At 41.7% G+C, this 19,193-nt stretch overlaps 1 protein-coding gene across 1 annotated transcript; it reads left to right on the forward strand.

The window, feature by feature from the left end:
- The first annotated feature begins 7,937 nt into the window (after nucleotides 1-7,937).
- LOC146702202 (uncharacterized) lies at nucleotides 7,938-15,473 on the forward strand. Its single transcript, XM_085468913.1, has 3 exons — nucleotides 7,938-7,944; nucleotides 13,181-13,833; nucleotides 14,386-15,473. The coding sequence occupies exons 1-3, from the start codon at nucleotides 7,938-7,940 to the stop codon at nucleotides 14,962-14,964; spliced, it is 1,239 nt and encodes a 412-aa protein (XP_085325039.1). The 3' UTR covers nucleotides 14,965-15,473.
- Nucleotides 15,474-19,193: the final 3,720 nt, after the last annotated feature.

The raw sequence follows: 19,193 nt of genomic DNA on the forward strand, positions 1-19,193 counted from the left end.
GAGGACTGGGGCAAAGTCATTGTTGGGTTTAGATTTTATTATTGTCATTTGTATTAGGAAATATTTAACCATATATGCTTAGAGGTGTATAATCAATTGTGTAGTGATAGGATGCGTGATCTTTAGCAGGCTGCAAAGGCTTGGTGTGCATTCCAGGAATGCACACCTACATCCTGGGAGCATGGGAAGAGGTCGTACCTTGTTTTATTGTTTTACGGTAGGATTAATTCAATTCAATTCAATTTTATTTATATAGCGCCAAATCACAACAAAAGTCGCCTCAAGGCGCTTCATAGATACAGAGAAAAACCCAACAATCATATGACCCCCTATGAGCAAGCACTTTGGTGACAGTGGGAAGGAAAAACTCCCTTTTAACAGGAAGAAACCTCCGGCAGAACCAGGCTCAGGGAGGGGCGGCCATCTGCTGCGACCGGTTGGGGTGAGAGAAGGAAGACAGGATAAAGACATGCTGTGGAAGAGAGACAGAGGTTAATAACAGATATGATTCAATGCAGAGAGGTCTGTTAATACATAGTGAGTGAGAAAGGTGACTGGAAAGGAAAAACTCAATGCATCATGGGAATCCCCCGGCAGCCTACGTCTATTGCAGCATAACTAAGGGAGGATTCAGGGTCACCTGGTCCAGCCCTAACTATATGCTTTAGCAAAAAGGAACGTTTTAAGCCTAATCTTAAAAGTAGAGATAGTGTCTGTCTCCTGAATCCAAACTGGAAGCTGGTTCCACAGAAGAGGGGCCTGAAAACTGAAGGCTCTCCCTCCCATTCTACTTTTAAATACTCTAGGAACAACAAGTAGGCCTGCAGAGCGAGAGCGAAGTGCTCTAATAGGGTGATATGGTACTACAAGGTCATTAAGATAAGATGGGGCCTGATTATTTAAGACCTTGTATGTGAGGAGCAGGATTTTGAATTCAATTCTGGATTTAACAGGAAGCCAATGAAGGGAAGCCAAAACAGGAGAAATATGCTCTCTCTTTCTAGTCCCTGTCAGTACTCTTGCTGCAGCATTTTGGATTAGTTGAAGGCTTTTCAGCGAGTTTTTTGGACATCCTGATAATAATGAATTACAGTAGTCCAGCCTGGAAGTAATAAATGCATGAACTAGTTTTTCAGCGTCACTCTGAGACAGGATATTTCTAATTTTAGAGATGTTGCGCAAATGGAAGAAAGCAGTCTTACATATTTGTTTAATATGTGCGTTGAAGGACATGTCCTGGTCAAAAATGACTCCAAGGTTCCTCACCGCGTTACTGGAGGCCAAGGTAATGCCATCCAGAGTAAGAATCTGGTTAGATACCATATTTCTAAGATTTTCAGGGCCGAGTACAATAACCTCAGTTTTATCTGAATTAAGAAGCAGAAAGTTAGCGGCCATCCAGGTCTTTATGTCTTTAAGACATTCCTGCAGTTTAACTAATTGGTGTGTGTCATCTGGCTTCATGGACAGATAGAGCTGGGTGTCATCAGCATAGCAGTGAAAATGTATGCTATGTCTTCTAATGATACTGCCTAAGGGAAGCATGTATAATGTAAACAGAATTGGTCCTAGCACTGAACCCTGTGGAACTCCATAATTAACCTCAGTGTGTGAAGAGGACTCTCCATTTACATGCACAAATTGGAGTCTATTAGATAGATATGATACAAACCACTGCAGCGCAGTACCTGTAATACCTACAGCATGTTCTAATCGCTCTAATAGGATATTATGGTCGACAGTATCGAACGCTGCACTGAGGTCTAGCAGGACAAGCACAGAGATGAGTCCACTGTCAGAGGCCATAAGAAGATAATTTGTAACCTTCACTAAAGCTGTTTCTGTGCTGTGCTGAGCTCTGAAACCTGACTGAAACTCTTCAAATAAACCATTCCTCTGCAGATGATCTGTTAGCTGTTTGACAACTACTCTTTCAAGGTTTTTGATATGAAAGGAAGGTTGGAGATTGGCCTATAATTAGCTAAGACTGCTGGGTCTAGAGATGGCTTTTTGAGTAAAGGTTTAACTACAGCCAGCTTGAAGGCCTGTGGTACATAGCCGATTATTAGAGATAGGTTGATCATATTTAAGATCGAAGAATTAATTAATGGCAGGACTTCTTTGAGCAGTTTTGTAGGAATGGGGTCTAAAAGACAGGTTGATGGTTTGGAGGAAGTAATTATTGAAGTTAACTCAGAAAGATCAATTGGAGAAAAAGAGTCTAACTTAACATCAATGGTACTAAGAGTAGCTGTAGATAATAATACATCTGTGGGATGATTATTGGTAATTTTTTCTCTAATGATAAAAATTTTATTTGTGAAGAAGTTCATGAAGTCATTACTAGTTAACGTTAAAGGGATGGTTGGCTCAAAAGAGCTCTGACTGTTTGTCAGCCTGGCTACAGTGCTGAAGAGAAACCTGGGGTTGTTCTTATTTTCTTCAATCAGTGATGAATAGTAAGATGTTCTGGCTTTGCGGAGGGCTTTCTTATAAAGCAGCAAACTATTTCTCCAGGCTAAATGAATATCCTCTAGATTTGTGACACGCCATTTCCTCTCCAGATTACGAGTCATCTGCTTTAGGGTACGTGTTTGAGAATTATACCACGGAGTCAGGTACTTCTGATTTGAGGCCTTAGTTTTCACTGGAGCTACAGTATCCAGAGTCGTACGTAGTGAGGAGGTGAAATTATTAACAAGATAATCGACCTCTGTTGGGGTAGCGTTCAGATAGCTGCTCTGCTCTATGTTGGTACAGGGCATTGGAGATGATAACAGTGGGTGGATTATATTCTTAAACTTAGTTACAGCACTTTCAGAAAGACATCTACTTTGATAAAGTCTACTCTTCACCGCTGTGTAATCAATTATTGTAAAAGTAAATGTTATCAGGAAATGATCAGACAGGAGAGAGTTTTCAGGAAACACTGTTAAATGTTCAGTTTCTATGCCATATGTTAAAACAAGATCTAGAGTGTGATTAAAGTGGTGGGTGGCTTCTTTTACATTTTGAGAGAAACCAATTGAGTCTAATAACAGATTAAATGCCATGTTGAGGCTGTCATTTTTAGCATCTACATGGATGTTAAAATCACCCACAATAATTATTTGATCTGAGCTCAGAACTAAATTAGATATAAAGTCTGAGAAATCAGACAGAAACTCTGTGTAAGGCCCAGGTGGACGATAGATGATAACAAGTAAGACTGGTTTCTGAGTTTCACAGCTGGGGTGGACAATGTTAAGCATCAGGCTTTCAAATGAATTAAAAGTCTGTCTTGGTCTTTCATTAATTAATAGGCTAGTGTGAAAAATTGCTGCCACACCGCCCCCTCGGCCTGTGCTTCGAGATTTCTGGTAGTTAGAATGACTCGGGGGTGTTGATTCATTTAAACTAACATAATCATCCTGCTGCAACCAGGTTTCTGTAAGGCAGAGTAAATCAATTTGTTGATCAATTATTAAGTCATGTACTAACAGGGACTCTGAGGAGAGAGATCTAATATTTAATAATCCACATTTCACTGTTTTACTCTTTGGTTCAGATGTGGATACTGTATTGTTCTTCCTTTGTGATTGTTTATGTTTAAGTTGTTTGTTGCTGGTTTTTAGTTTGTTTTTGTCTTTTTTGGAAGCTGACACAGTCTCTATGGAGATGGATTTTTGGGGGGGTAGCAGGAGGAGAGAAGCTGCAGAGAGGCGTGTAAGACTGCAACTCTGCTTCCTGGTCCCAACTCTGGATAGTCATATTTTGGGGGGTTTAATAAATTTGTCCATATTTCTAGAAATGAGAGCTGCTCCATCCAAAGTGGGATGGATGCCGTCTCTCCTAACAAGACCAGGTTTCCTCCAGAAGGTTTGCCAATTATCTATGAAGCCCACATCGTTTCTGGGACACCACTCAGACAGCCAGCAATTTAAGGAGAACATGCGGCTAAACATGTCACTCCTGGTCTGATTGGGGAGGGGACCAGAGAAAACTACAGAGTCCGACATTGTTTTGGCAAAGTTGCACACCGATTCAATATTGATTTTAGTGACCTCCGATTGGCGTAACCGGGTGTCATTACTGCCGACGTGAATTATGATTTTACTGAATTTACGTTTACCCTTAGCCAGCAGTTTTAAATTTCCTTCAATGTCGCCTGCTCTGGCCCCTGGAAGACAATTGACTATGGTTGCCGGTGTCTCTAGCTTCACATGTCTGAAAACAGAATTGCCAATTACCAGAGTTTGACCCCCGGCGGGTGTGTCGCCGAGTGGGGAAAAACGGTAAGACACATGAACGGGTTGGTGGTGTACCTGGGGCTTCTGTTTAGGACTATGCTTCCTCCTCACCGTGACCCAGCCTCCCTGTTTCCCCAGCTGCTTGGGGTCTGCCGGGGAACAGCTAGCGGGGCCTACGCTATCTTCGGCTGCACCAGCTACAGGGGCCTGGCTAGCTACGGGTGAATGAAGGGTGCGAAGCCGAGTCTCCAATTCAGTAATCCTGAATTAACGTAGCTATGTCAGTTTTAGTCTAAGTGCTTTTTTACATATAGATGAACTGTTGGATTTTCCAGACGAGCAGGTTAAGGGAAGTCGTTTATGGGGTCACACTCTGACCCCACACACACACACACACACACACAGACAGTATTCTTTGTTCACATGTATACCTATGTAAGATGTTGTATGTTAATGACCCTATGCATATTCATGTGACCACAATAAAATGAGTGCTATGGGGACCCTGGCTGAGAGTCTGACGGAGGTCAAGTGGTGGAACGACACTTGGCTCCAGGCAGGTCTCCCTCATGCATGAGTAACACGAAGAACTTTGGTGCCTTGTGTCTTGCTTTTTGCTGTGTAGCAAGTTGTCCTTAACGTTCCAGCGAATAGGTTTATGCTGCAAACCTATCAGTCATATTCTCAGCTGAAGCCTCTTTCCGATTGTTTGAAGCATCTGGGAAAAAGGCTTGTGCAGAGAAGAAAAGGTGAGCGCTACCATCAGTCCTGTGTCATGCCAACAGTAAAGCATCCTGAGACCATTTATGTGTGGGGTTGCTTCTCATCCAAGGGAGTCTGCTCACAATTTTGCCCCAAAACACAGCCATGAATAAAGAATGGTACCAAAACACCCTGCAACAGAGCTACAGATTAAAAATGCACTTGACTTATACTGACATGTATACACTATACATACACTGGAGTGGTTATATAATGGAATCACTGTGATAAGCATCTAACCTACATGTTTAAAATCACAAGACCCGCATATTTACGTCAAATATTATCTACAATTATATTAATGAAGTTTTTGCCACCTGGGATTGTTTTTTCTCGCCTCAGCTGCCAGAAGGCAAGAAGAACTGTATTTTCTTCCTGTTGATATAATTCTGTGTATTAAACTCTGTTCCAAGAATTTTAATCTTTTCCAGAGGATCTTTTTGAGTGCTTTGATTTTGCTGAATCTAAAACAGCTCGATCTCCACATCGTTGGCGGAATAAGTGCGACCTGTGGGAGGTACCTATTGAAATTGGTACCTACCTGGATTATTGAGCACGCATCAAGACATTATTTTATTAATATCTTTAAAATGATAGCAGCACAAACGTAGCACAAATGTTTGACATCATTTTTATAGATTTGGGTAATGTGGGGGGGCTGGTTGACCTTTTGACCTTTACATTTTTGTTAATATCCTGTAAAACAGAGATAGCACAAACGTAGCACAGTTGATTGACACCAGTTTTGTTTGTTTCCATTATTGTGGGGGGACTGGTTGACCTCTGATGACCTCTAGAAATTTTCCTGAATATCTTTAAAATGATAGCAGCACAAATGAAAATTTTTGCAGCATAAACCAGCACAAACGTTTGATACCACTTTTGTTGGATTTGAAGAAGGTGGGGGGGCCAACTTCACTCACATTTAAGGAACCTAGGATCTAATGCCAAAAGGACAAACTATAAACAAAAGAGAAAACAGAGCGATGTGTGATCCAGGACTGTTTTTTATAAAATCAAGTTTTTAAATTGTTTTTAGGTGCTACTGTTACGTGTTTGATTCTATTTTGATATAACATTAAACCCTTGTGAACTGAATATGCCTACGGCTCCACCCTCGCTCTGGAGGGGGGAGAAGCAGAGAGTGCTTGCTGGTGCTGTCCTTACGTGACGAAACTATTGAGGAAAAAACGCCGTGTATATCTTGTTTATCATGACTCTGGTTTTACGTGGCCTATAAACACAATTTAAAAACTGGTATATACCACCTTGTTGCTTCGTCTTTAATTGGTCATGGGATTGGCTTACCACGACTACTTTATTCTTCCTCAGTCAAACAGCTCCAGGTGTTGTGCTAGACAGTGATCGTGATTACCGTTCGCGGGAGCGCCCAGCTGCTTAAAGCTGTAGCGTCCAGATTACTTACGTAGTCAGCTACTTCCGTGCAACTGATATAAGATGCAGTAAGCTGAACACAGCTTCAACCCTCTGTTTGTTGAAAAATAGTGACGGACCGCGTTTCCTTGCTAGTAACTGTAACGGCATTGTAACGATAGGAATAGTAAGTAGTTCGATTACTCGTTACTGAAAGAAGTAACGCCGTTATTCCCATCACTGATCCTCACCAGCTGCATCACTGTGTGGTATGACTCCTGCACTGGGTCCTGCAGGAAAAAAATGACAACGGGTAGTGAGAGCAGCAGAGAGGATTGTGGGGACCTCTCTTGCCTCCCTCTCTAGGAGATCTACTGCGCCTGCCTCATCCGGAAGGTCCTCTTCATTACAGGTGACTCTCTTCATCCCTTAAACAGCTTCTTCAGTTTGCTGCCATCAGGAAGGATACTGAAGAGCCTCCGGGCCAGAACCCGCAGACTGAGAGACAGCTTCGTCCATCAGGCTGTCAGGATGCTGACCATCTCTGAATCGAGAAGGGGGGCCCAAGGGTACATCTTTCGCCATCTTACAATGCTGTGATTGCAGCCATTCCCCAACTCTCGGTGAATGGTACTCATGGCCATTTGAGAATCTGTGTCTTTGATTAGTAGTCGTTGATGAATGGTCATAAGAATTTGCATACTAACAATCATGGAACTAACCCCCCAGCCCATTGTTCATTCAGTGGTGCTAGTTTCCTTCGCTGTGCAAATGTACTGTTTATAAGGTTGGGGAAACCTGCAGTCAGCTGAGACTGAAGTCACTTGGATGACTGACAAAACGTTTCTCCCACTGAAAATGTCCAGGTGAACAGAATCAACTTTTGGAATTTACTTACCTGGATGATTGAGCACACATAAAGACATTATTTTATTAATATTTTTGAAATGATAGCAGCACGAACGACAATTTTTGCAGCACAAACCAGCACAAACGTAGCACAATTGATTGACACCGGTTTTGTTTGATTCCATTAATGTGGGGGGGCTGGTTGACCTCTGATGACCTCTAGAATTTTTTATTAATATCTTTAAAACGATAGCAGCACAAACGAAAATCTTTGCAGCACAAACGTTTGATAACACTTGTTGGATTTGAAGAAGGTGGGGGGGGCCAACTTCACTCACATGAATAGGGAGGATGGAGTAGGTTGAAGTTTATTAGATTGATCAGTTTTGCTGAACTCTGAAATATTTTGGGTGCAGTGTATTTTTTGCATACAGGTATAACAATAATAATTACTGTTTTTTTTAACTTCAGTATGAAGTTATACAAAAAGCAGCAAGATATTTAAAAAACAGTTTTATTGATTAAAAAGCAGATATCCAAATTTATGATATCGGTATCGCACATAAAAAAGTGGTCGACCCCTCAGGGTTAAAATGTAACTAGGTGGATATTTTCATTGACATCATGTGTTTACATCACATAAGGTTTCTCCTCAGTGTGGGTAAACATGTGTTGCTGCAAGCTCGAGTCTGTTGTAAACTGTTTGCCACAGCAGTACACAAGATGTCTGGTGTGAATGCGTAGGTGTCTATTTCGGCTCTCTATGTGGCTGTATCACACTGATGTTTGCACAGAGCAGACAATGACGTGAATGTTTGGGCACATTGGTAACAGTGAAACAGTTTATTAGTAACGTGGGATCGTTTGTGTTTGGAGTATGAACTGAGATTCCTGAAGCTCTTGTCACACTGGTCACAGCTGTAGTTTCCTTCCATGTGTGTACGTTCATGATAGTTACAATTACCTGAATGTGAGAAGCTTTTGTCACAGTGTCTGCACTTGTATGGGTTCTCTCCTGTGTGGACTCGTTTGTGTGTTTTAAGCTCCAATGCAGAGATGAAAGATGACCCACACTGATCACAGAGGTGCTTTTTAACCCCACTGTGAATGAGTTCATGGCATTTTAATCTACTTGATGTGGTGAAGCTTCTCCCACATTCTTTACAGTTTTTCAGTTTGTCTCCAGTGTGTTTACGCTGATGTACTTTTAGATTGTCTTTTCGACTGAAAGTTTTTCCACAAAGATCACAACGAAAGTCTTTCCCACCACCACAGTGACGACAGGGTTGAGAACTGGATCCATCTGTGTCTCTCTGCTTCTAAACAAAGACACAAAGACAGTGTAAGTCAGTCCTTCAACATAAATAAAGAGCATCTCTGCAGACGTCCAATTACATTTTACTGTTTCAGTTAACACATTTTACTGGGCTGCAATAACTACAATACTACCACCATAATACTACAGTAATACTAAAATCATAACTGAAATGAAAATCTGAATAATCACTCAGAGCTGCTTTTCCATGCAGTAGAATTGCTAACATGCTAAGACAGTTTAATAAGCAGAGTTGTTCCAAACAGTCAGGCTAAAATGACAAGATAACAATATAAATACATACCTCACAGTAACTGCACTTGTAGAGTCTCTTTCTGGTGTGGATCTGTTGGTACCTCAGGTAACGTGGAGCTTTAAAAGTCTTCTCACACAGGTCACATTTATAAGGTTTCTCCTCAGTGTGGGTAAACATGTGTTGTTGCAAGCTTGAGTCTGTTGTAAACTGTTTGCCACACTGATCACAGCAGTACACAACATGTCTGGTGTGAATGCGTAGGTGTGTATTTCGGCTCTCTATGTGGCTGAAAGTTTTTCCACAAATGTCACAGCTGTATGCCTTAATTCCAGAGTGGGTAATTAGATGCCTCTGTAAGCTGCTACTGTGAGTAAAAGCTCTGCCACACTGATCACAGCTGTACGCTTTAACTCCACTGTGGATGAGTTGGTGTTTTTTTAGGTAACCCTTCCAGGAAAAAGACTTTCCACACAAGTCACAGCTGAACGGTCTCTTTCCAGTGTGGATGACCTGATGCTGTTTTAGGAATGCCTTAAAAGTAAAATCCTTCCCACACTCGTCACAGGTGTGTTTTTTCTCTCCCTTTCTTCTGTGAGGTTTGTCGGCCTCCTGAGAGCGCTGACTTCTCGCTCCATGTTGGTCCTGCAGTGACAGAGATACAAACAGAGGCAGTGAGTGAAATGCAGTCGTGGAACAAACTCAACCTTCAAATTCCCTCCATTAACACTAGTTTTAAACCTGAAGGTGGAGTGTGGCACCAAACACCTTAAAGGTCTCTTATCCCCACCTGCTGGTAGTTCTGACACATTACATCCAACCCGGTGTTAAAAATAATTCATGACTGTTTAAACTCTAAGATCATGCCCATCCCTCCTGCTGTACACAGTTATTAATGCTAGCATGCTAACACACTCAGAAAAGTAATAAATGTTTACCAAGTCTATACTTTTTCATGTTTCCTGTTTCCTATTATATATTTCTATCATTTTGTCATTTTTCAATATTAATAATTACAATGTAACATTTAAAAGTTGATTCAGTGAAGGAAAATATTTTACTTTTGCTCCCTACATTAGAAAAAGAAAATCGTATTTTGTACTCCTTACATTTACAAAACAGATGTGTTACTTTTAAGGCATCTGAGGGCTTTATTTCATCACTGCAGGCATCAAACATCAAACCAACTTGAGAAACGGGAAAAGTAACACATGAAAGACAATCCTGATCGTGTACTAATCACCAGAGTATGAAACATACACTCAACAAAAATATAAACGCAACACCTTTGTTACTGCTCCCATTCCCCATGGGATGGACGTAGAGACCTAAAATTCATTCCAGATACACAATATAACCATCCCTCCCAAACAGTGGTCACAAATCAGTCCAAATGTGTGGTAGTGGGCACATCTGCCATATTGAGATAATCCATCCCACCTCACAGGTGTGCCACATCAGGATGCTGATCTGACAAAAGGCCACCCTGGAATGTGCAGTTTTTTGCGCTAATGGGGGTCTGGGGACCCAGAACCGGTCAGTATCTGGTGTGACCACCATTTGCCTCATGCAGTGCAACACATCGTCACATGGAGTCTATCAGATTGTCAATTGTGGCCTGTGGAATGTTGGTCCACTCCACTTCAATGGCTGTGCGAGGTTGTTGGATATTCGTGGGAACTGGTACACGCTGTCGTATACGCCGGTCAAGCACATCCCGAACATGCTCAATGGGTGACATGTCCGGTGAGTATGCTGGCCATGCAAGAACTGGGACATTCTCAGCTGCCATCTGCCCTGAACAATGTGAACCATGATTCATCCGTGAAGCGCACACCTCTCCAACGTGCCAGACGCCATCGGATGTGAGCATTTGCCCACACAAGTCTGTTACGGCGACGAGCTGGAGTCAGGTCAAGACCCCGATGAGGACGACGGGCATGCAGTTGAGCGTCCCTGAGACAGTTTCTGACAGTTTGTGCAGAAATTGTTTGGTTGTGCAAACCAATTGTTCCAGCAGCTGTCTGGGTGGCTGGTCTCAGACGATCTTGGAGGTGAACCTGCTGGATGTGGAGGTCCTGGGCTGGTGTGGTTACACGAGGTCTGCGGTTGTGAGGCCGGTTGGATGTGCTGCCATATTCTCTGAAACGCCTGTGGAGACGGCTTATGGTTGAGAAATGAACATTCAATGCACGAGCGACAGATCTGGTTGACTGACTGTTTGGAACAACTCTGCAAATTAAACTGTGTTAGCATGTTAGCAATTCTACTGCATGGAAAAGGCTGCATCTGAGGCGGCACAGTCAATCTCCCTCAGATTGTTTTGCAGCATGTTTCATAATCTGAAAGAAAAAACATAATGTCACATGTACAGACCCAATATCTGATTTCAACACATGAGGACTTACATGTAAGCTTTAATCTCCAGTTGATCAAATCCGACTGAGCAGTCCTTCCCTTTGAGGAATTATGGATTTGATCAACTGGTCTGTGAATGCAATTGACACCCCTTCTCAACAAGAAGTCTGGGCTCGGGTGAGCCTGAGTGCTTAAGATATCTACCTATTCGGAACCATGATAACAGGGTTCTTGCTGATCGGAGCTGGCTTGGCCCTGGCTTATCGCAGAATTAAGGAAGTGGAACTGACTGTTCAAACCCCCACAAGGCTGCCCGCTGGGATTGAAATGATGGGACGAGGCGTGAGTTTCTCAAAATGGGCTCATTGAGTGCAGCACGGAGAAGATCTTGGAGAACGCATGGCTGCCGTGAATACTCAGAACAAGACCTCTGAGTGAAAAACTGGATTACATCTGGAGGGGCTAGCTCCAATAACACCTTTGAGCGCAAATTGGATCAAATCTTGGGAAGTGCACTGCGGTCGTGAGTTCTCAGAACCTGCTCTTTGACCACAAGAATGACAACATCACGGAGCGTAAGTTTGGATAACATCATGGAGAAGCTCACGGCTCTCCAACGGGAGATTGAGAGACCAGCGTTGGAACAGCTTTGAAATACATATGAGTTGTTCGCACTAAAGTAAAAACCATCATCACTTCATGCGGCTACCCCTTCGGCGCCAGCTGCGGCCTCAAGGCTGGAGCCCAACAAAACACCCTGATAACGACTGTGTTTAGTCTGTTCCTTCCCATTCCATGCAAGGCCACCTGGGTTGGCTGGAAGACTGTTTACTTAGCCTGATAGGGCGGAGGACACTGTCTCAGCTGAACTCTGGACACGCGCACACACATACACTTACACTGATAAGCACACACTCATCCCCCTCCCTTTCCAAACGCCTTCGATGCTTGTTTCCTGTTTCCTGCTTCCTGCGGGGGAACACGGCGGGTCTGTGTGCTGGAATGGTAGCGCTGTGCAGGGCGGCTGCTGTGTTCGCTTCGGATTACTCCTCACTCCTCACCCAATCCTGTGGCTTGTCATGTCTTTCACAAAGTTGTGCTGTGGACATTTATGTGCTTTTTGTACAGAGAAGTTTTTTGTTTCCTGTTCTCATGCTGTCCTACCATGGAAGCACAGCACGAGTAGAGGTCTCTTTTTTTCCTCTTGTACTTTCCCATTGTAGTGTACATTTAAGTGTTTTTCTGTAACGCTACCGATCTCCAACTTGTAACCCCATGTAATGTCTGTGTTGTGTGTGTAAGGTCGGGGGGGGTCCCATTTCACTGCAAGGCAACCTGCATGTGGTGAATAAAGCTTTGATTGATTGATTAAATCTAACCTCTCTTCTTCCTCTCCTGTCCTGTGTGTCTTATCTTTCTCCATCTCTGAGTGAAGTTAGCTCTCTTCCTTTTCTCTCCCTGTGATGTACAGCAGCTGGACCTTTAGCCAGCAACACACTGTGAGACAAACTGCACACAAACGGTTTGTGTGTTTGCTGATGTTTGTTGATAGAAACGCTGCATTTGAAATTACCTGTTTGTTCAGGTGCTGTGCAAAAAAGAAAGAAGAACAACGTCTCACTTTAACTCCTGACTATGACTCACAGTTTTGCCTCTTTCATTTCTTTTTATGTTTCACACCCTGGTGATTAGTACACGATCAGGATTGTCTTTCATGTGTTACTTTTCAGGCTCAAATCAGTTTGATGCCCTTAGTGATGAAATAACTCCCCTCAAATTCCTCAAACCAAAAGTAAAAAGTCTGTTTTGAAAATGTAATGAGTAGAAAGTCCTTTTTTTAATGTGGGGAGTAAAAGTAAGGAAAATAAGGAAAAATGATTTTAGAGTGTTTGAACAGTCATGAATTATTTTTAACACCAGGTTGGATGTAATGTGTTAGAACTACCAGCAGGTGGGGATAAGAGACCTTTAAGGTGTTTGGTGCCACACTCCACCTTCAGGTTTAAAACTAGTGTTAATGGAGGGAGTTTGAAGGTTGAGTTTGTTCCACGACTGCATTTCACTCACTGCCTCTGTTTGTATCTCTGTCACTGCAGGACCAACATGGAGCGAGAAGTCAGCGCTCTCAGGAGGCCGACAAACCTCACAGAAGAAAGAGAGAGAAAAAACACACCTGTGACGAGTGTGGGAAGGATTTTACTGGGAAGGGTTCACTAAAACATCATCAGGTCATCCACACTGGAGAGAGACCGTACAGCTGTGACTTGTGTGGAAAGACTTTTTCCTGGAAGGATGCTCTGAAACAGCACCAAGTCATCCACAGTGGAGTTAAAGCGTACAGCTGTGATCAGTGTGGCAGAGCTTTTACTCACAGTAGCAGCTTACAGAGGCATCTAGTTACCCACTCTGGAATTAAGGCATACAGCTGTGACATTTGTGGGAAAACCTTCAGTCAGATAGGGTACCGAAATATACACCTACGCATTCACACCGGACATGATGTGTACTGCTGTGAAAAGTGTGGCAAACAGTTTACAACCAACACGCAGTTCCAACAACACATGTTTACCCACTCTGAGGAGAGACCTTATAAATGTGACCTGTGTGAGAAGACTTTTAAATCTCCACATGACCTGAGACTACACCAAAAGATCCACACCAGAAAGAGACTCTACAAGTGCAGTTACTGTGAGGTATGTATTTATATTTTTATCTTGTCATTTTAGCCTGACTGTTTGGAACAACTCTGCTCATTAAACTGTCTTAGCTAGGGTTGGGTTTTGATAATCGATTTACCGATTAAAATCGAGTCTGGCATGGATAACGTGATATCGATTCATTAAAATCCTGAATCGATTTTTTATTATAATTTTATTTTTTCCCGAAACGCCCGAATCTCTGGTAAAACCTCATACAATTTCGACAACCACCAAACAGTAAATGAGAGCAGGAACACGGATTCTGCACAAAGACGTAAACACAAAGCGCCGACTCGCAGATCAGAATCAGTGAGATGTCGCATTTCTCCCCTGACGGCACGGACATGGTCGGGGCTGAAAGCTTGCAGCTCACTGATTCTGATGTTTCGGCAATTCTACTGCATGAAAAAGCAGCTCTGAGTGATTATTCAGATTTTCATTTCAGTTATGATTTTTGTTTGTTTTTTATTTGCTCTTTATTTCAGGCGACGTTCAGGATAAAAATGTTGAAGGACTGACTTACACTGTCGTTGTGTCTTTGTTTAGAAGCAGAGCGACACAGATGGATCCAGTTCTCAACCCTGTCATCACTGTGGTGGCGGGAAAGACTTTCATTGTGACCTTTGTCACAAAGCTTTCAGTCGGCAAGAAACCCTGAAAATACATCAACGTAAACACACTGGAGACAAACTGAAATACTGCAATGAATGTGGGAGAAGCTTCAGCACATCAAATGGATTAAAACGACATGAACTCATTCACAGCGGGACAAAAAAGCACATCTGTGATCAGTGTGGGTCATCTTTCATTGCTGCAGGTGGGCTTAAAACACACAAACGAGTCCACACAGGAGAGAAACCATACAAGTGCAGACACTGTGACCAAAGCTTCTCACAATCAGCTAATCGTAACTATCATGAACGTGCACACATGGAAGGAAACTACAGCTGTGACCAGTGTGACAAGAGCTTCAGGAATCTCAGTTCATACTCCAGACACAAACGATCCCACGTTACTAATAAACTGTTTCACTGTTACCAATGTGCCCAAACATTCACTAAATTATCTGCTCTGTGCAAACATCAGTGTCATCACTCGGGGCTGGAATCACTCCCATCACAGTGAATCTAAAGAGACAGAAAGATCCTCTGGTTTCAGTGTCAGACTCAAAACCCTTGAGATCAGGCTCCACAGAGTTCAGAGTGAATCTCCTGTAAAGATCTGATGAGGCAACTATGAATGAAAATGGTTCTCTAGTCTCATTTTAAGCTTTCTAAACTGTTCTGCTTCAGTGTTCATGTCGAGTGGTTCGCTTTGTTCCAGCAGTTGGATGAAGAAGTTTGAGCTGTGATTTCATTTCCTGTATTTCAGAGTAAAGGCTGAAGTGACAAATGGAAACATGTTTACAGTCAGTCAGATGAACTGTTTTCAGTGGCACAGATGGAGGTTTATCAGAGGAGGAGACTTGGCTGCTCTCCACTCACACTGAACAGGGTTCCTGCAGCTTATTAAAAATCTGACCTGAAAGTTATGAAAAATTTCCTTGTAACACTGAGTTACAGTAGGGGGCTGCTCCGTAATCCAGTTCAATAACACATCTCCTGACATTAAACATAAGCTTATTTAATAATGTGGATCTCTTTTTGTCCAGATTTTTATTCAGAGGCAGCAACTGTGGTAAGAATTGACCCGGATCTTTACAGATCTTACAGTTTAGTATCAAGTTCATTTTCTTGTTGATGCAGAGCCAGAATTTAGATATTTTTAGACAATTCCATAAAAGATGCATGTAAGTTCCATCTGCTGTTTTATATTTGAGAAGAAAAGGTTGAAAGATCTTTAAAATCTTTTATTTTTCCCTAAACTTGCTGTAGGTATTAAAACTTATGATTTTGTGTTTAAGATGTCGAAACAATTAATTTTGGGAATTGATTTTTTAAAGTTGTGGTTTCATTTGCTCAGAGTTCATCAATGTTTTCCTGATACAAGGTGGGATGGATCCATGCTTTTATGCTGTTTAAGACAAATTCTGAAAGCTGAACGTTGCAGAGATTGAGACCCATTAGACCAGGCAGCATTTTTCAATCTTCTATTGTCCTGAGCTGTGGCCTCAGTTTCACTGGATGTTGAACCCAAGTACGGTGTTCAGCTGTGGACTGGTCCATGGACCCGCCTGTCCTCCAGGAACACAGGTACACATCCTGGACAGGGAGGAACGCCTGTTTGAGACCAGAGTCAAGGAGACCATTTACATGACAAGGGAAAGACTCTGAATCAAGGAGGGGGCTTAAAGGTGCATTTATTTCCTTTGCAACGTCCATTTAAATTTCCATTTAAACACAGACAACAAGTAACTAGGCTAAGCACAGTAGGAAATGGTTTGCCCCTTCTCATCAGCAACACCTGGACAGAATTACCCTTGACCTTAAATAACCCCGTACCTACCTCTGTTATAACCAGCAAGGTGTTCAAATAGCGCACCACTTCAGTTTTTTTATTATATGATGACTTCTGCATTATTAAGTGATAAGAACAAGTAGTCTGATGTCCTGTAATCATGATGACGCTAAAATTGGAGATACAATAGAAGATACAATAAATAAAATAATTTTTTGTACAAAGTATCAGTATCGGTTCAGTATCATCGATACCAGCCTGAATTTTACTTGGTATCGAATCAGAAATGAAATCAGTGGTATCCCACATTACTAGTCATGATACATCTTTACAATATGTATAAGAGGGCAAACCATGTTTCATTTATAGGCAAGGCAAGTTTATTTATATAGCCCAATTCCACAACAAGGTCATTCAAAGTGCTTTACAGAGACATTCAAAAACAAAAACAAATAAAAAGCACGATTTAAAATTGATTAAAAAACAGTCGATAAAATCAGTAGTTAAAATGTAAGTTTTGAAATTTAAGCTTAAAAGTGTGGATTTGGTGCTTTATTCAAATGCAGCTGAGAACAGGTGAGTCTTCAACCTGGATTTAAATAAACTGAGTGTTTCAGCTGATCTGAGGCTTTCTGGGAGTTTGTTCCAGATATATGGAGCATAAAAGCTGAATGCAGCTTCTCCGTGTCTGGTTCTGACTCTGAGAACTGATTTAAAGAAAAATGGATCCAGATGACCTGAGGGATCTGGAAGGTTCATACTGGGTCACTGATGTATTTTGGTACTAAACCATTCAGAGCGTTATAGACCAGCATCAGGACTTTAAAGTCTATCCTCTGACGGACAGGCAGCCAGTGTAAGGACCTCAGAGCTGGACTGATGTGGTCCACTTTTTTGGTCTTAGTGAGGACTCGAGCAGCAGAGTTCTGAATGAGCTGTAGTTGTCTGACTGATTTTTTAGGTAGACCTGTAAAGATGCTGTTACAGTAATCAAGCCTACTAAAGATGAATGCATGGACTAGTTTTTCCAGGTCCTATTGAGACATCAGATCTTTTATCCTTGAAATATTCTTGAGGTGATAGTAAGCTGATTTTGTTATTGTCTTAATGTGTTTTTCTAAGTGTAGGGCTGCATCCATCACTACACCCAAATTTCTCGCCTGGTTGGTGGTTTTTAGGTGTATAGATTGAAGTTCTCTGGTGACCTGTAATCGTTTTTCTTTGGCACCAAAGACTATTACTTCAGTTTTGTTTCTGTTTAGCTGGAGAAAATTGTGGCACAACCAGTCATTAATTTCCTCAATGCATTTACCAAGAGCCTGTACAGGGCCTCGGTCTCCTGGTGACATTGTGATATATATTTGTGTGTCATCTGCATAGCTGTGATAGTTTATTTTGTTGTGCTTTATAATCTGTGCCAGTGGGAGCATGTAAATGTTAAACAGAAGGGGTCCCAAGATGGAACCTTGGGGAACTCCACATGTGATACTTGTCTGCTCAGATGTGAAGTTACCTATTGATACAAAGTATTTCCTGTTTTCTAAGTATGTTTTGAACCAGTTTAGTACAGTTCCTGAAAGACCTGTCCAGTTCTCCAGTCATTTGAGTAATATGTTGTGGTCAACTGTATCAAATGCTGAACTGAGATCCAGTAAAACTAAGACTGACATTTTTCCACTGTCTGTGTTCAGACATATGTCATTAAACACTTTGGTCAGAGCAGTTTCAGTGCTGTGGTTCTGTCTAAAACCTGACTGGAAGGCATCATAGCAGTTATTCTGTTTTAAGAAGTAACTGAGCTGTTGAGAAACTGCTTTTTCAATGATCTTACTTAAAAATGGGAGATTTGAGATCGGCCTGTAGTTGTTCATTTGTGTCTTGTCAAGATTGTCCTTTTTTAGTATAGGTTTGATTACAGCAGTTTTTAGTGGTTCTGGAAACACACCTGATATTAAAAAAAAGTTGACGATCTGTAACAGGTCTGACTCTAAAGTCTTTGAGACCTTTTTGAAAAAACCTGTTGGCAGGACATCTAAACAGCAAGAGGAGGAGTTCAGTTGACCTAAGATGTCCTCCAGGTCTTTGCTGTTAATCGGGTGAAACTGTTTCATGGTGTTTAAACAGTTTTTCGGTGGACACAGTACATATCCTGAATCTGCTGTTGATGTACCAATTGCTTGTCTAATCTTTTGAATTTTTTCTGTGAAGAATTTGGCAAAGTCATTGCAGGTCATGGTCGAATGAAGTTCAGCTGCCACTGACACAGGAGGGTTTGTTAGCCTGTCAACTGTAGAAAAAAACATCATTCTATACATCATTCTACCAGTAATCTAGTTCATCAGTTTGTAGCTTCACAAAACAAAACTAAAAGGAATTTTTGCCACAGGTTTTTCAATGAATTTTGTTAATTTTGTTTCCAGATAAGAGAGGCCAGACCTTTCTTATCCTCTGTGTTTAATCTGGACCTTGGGACAGCTAAGAGCATCTGATCCACAGACTTCAGTGATCTTACAGGAGCGAACCAATTTAAAAGATCAGAAAGGTTTGAGGGTGCTAACCCATGCAACGCCTTAAAAACACATAATAAAACGTTAAAATTAATTCAAAACCTAACTGGCAGCCACTGTAAGGATGCCAGTACGGGAGATATGTAGTCTTGGTTGCATAAAATAAGATAACCTTTATTAATCCTTCGTGTGGGAAATTTTTGTTACAGCAATGGACAGTGCAAAGTTGCATAGAAAATTTTGAGAAAAAACACTGGAATAATACAGTGGGGCAAAAAAGTATTTAGTCAGCCACCGATTGTGCAAGTTCCCCCACTTAAAATGATGACAGAGGTCAGTAATTTGCACCAGATGTACACTTCAACTGTGAGAGACAGAATGTGAAAAAAAAATCCATGAATCCACATGGTAGGATTTGTAAAGAATTTATTGGTAAATCAGGGTGGAAAA

This window comes from Copadichromis virginalis, linkage group LG9 (genome assembly GCF_057382275.1).
Source record: "Copadichromis virginalis isolate Kocher_CV1m ecotype Utaka linkage group LG9, C_Virginalis_male_GT1.1, whole genome shotgun sequence".
In the NCBI taxonomy this organism is placed as follows: Eukaryota; Metazoa; Chordata; class Actinopteri; order Cichliformes; family Cichlidae; genus Copadichromis; species Copadichromis virginalis.

Excerpts from the sequence above, each read along its gene's own strand:
- LOC146702202 (XM_085468913.1), top strand. Across the intron at positions 13,834-14,385 it reads ACAAGTGCAGTTACTGTGAG|AAGCAGAGCGACACAGATGG; the intron begins GTATGTATTTAT and ends GTCTTTGTTTAG.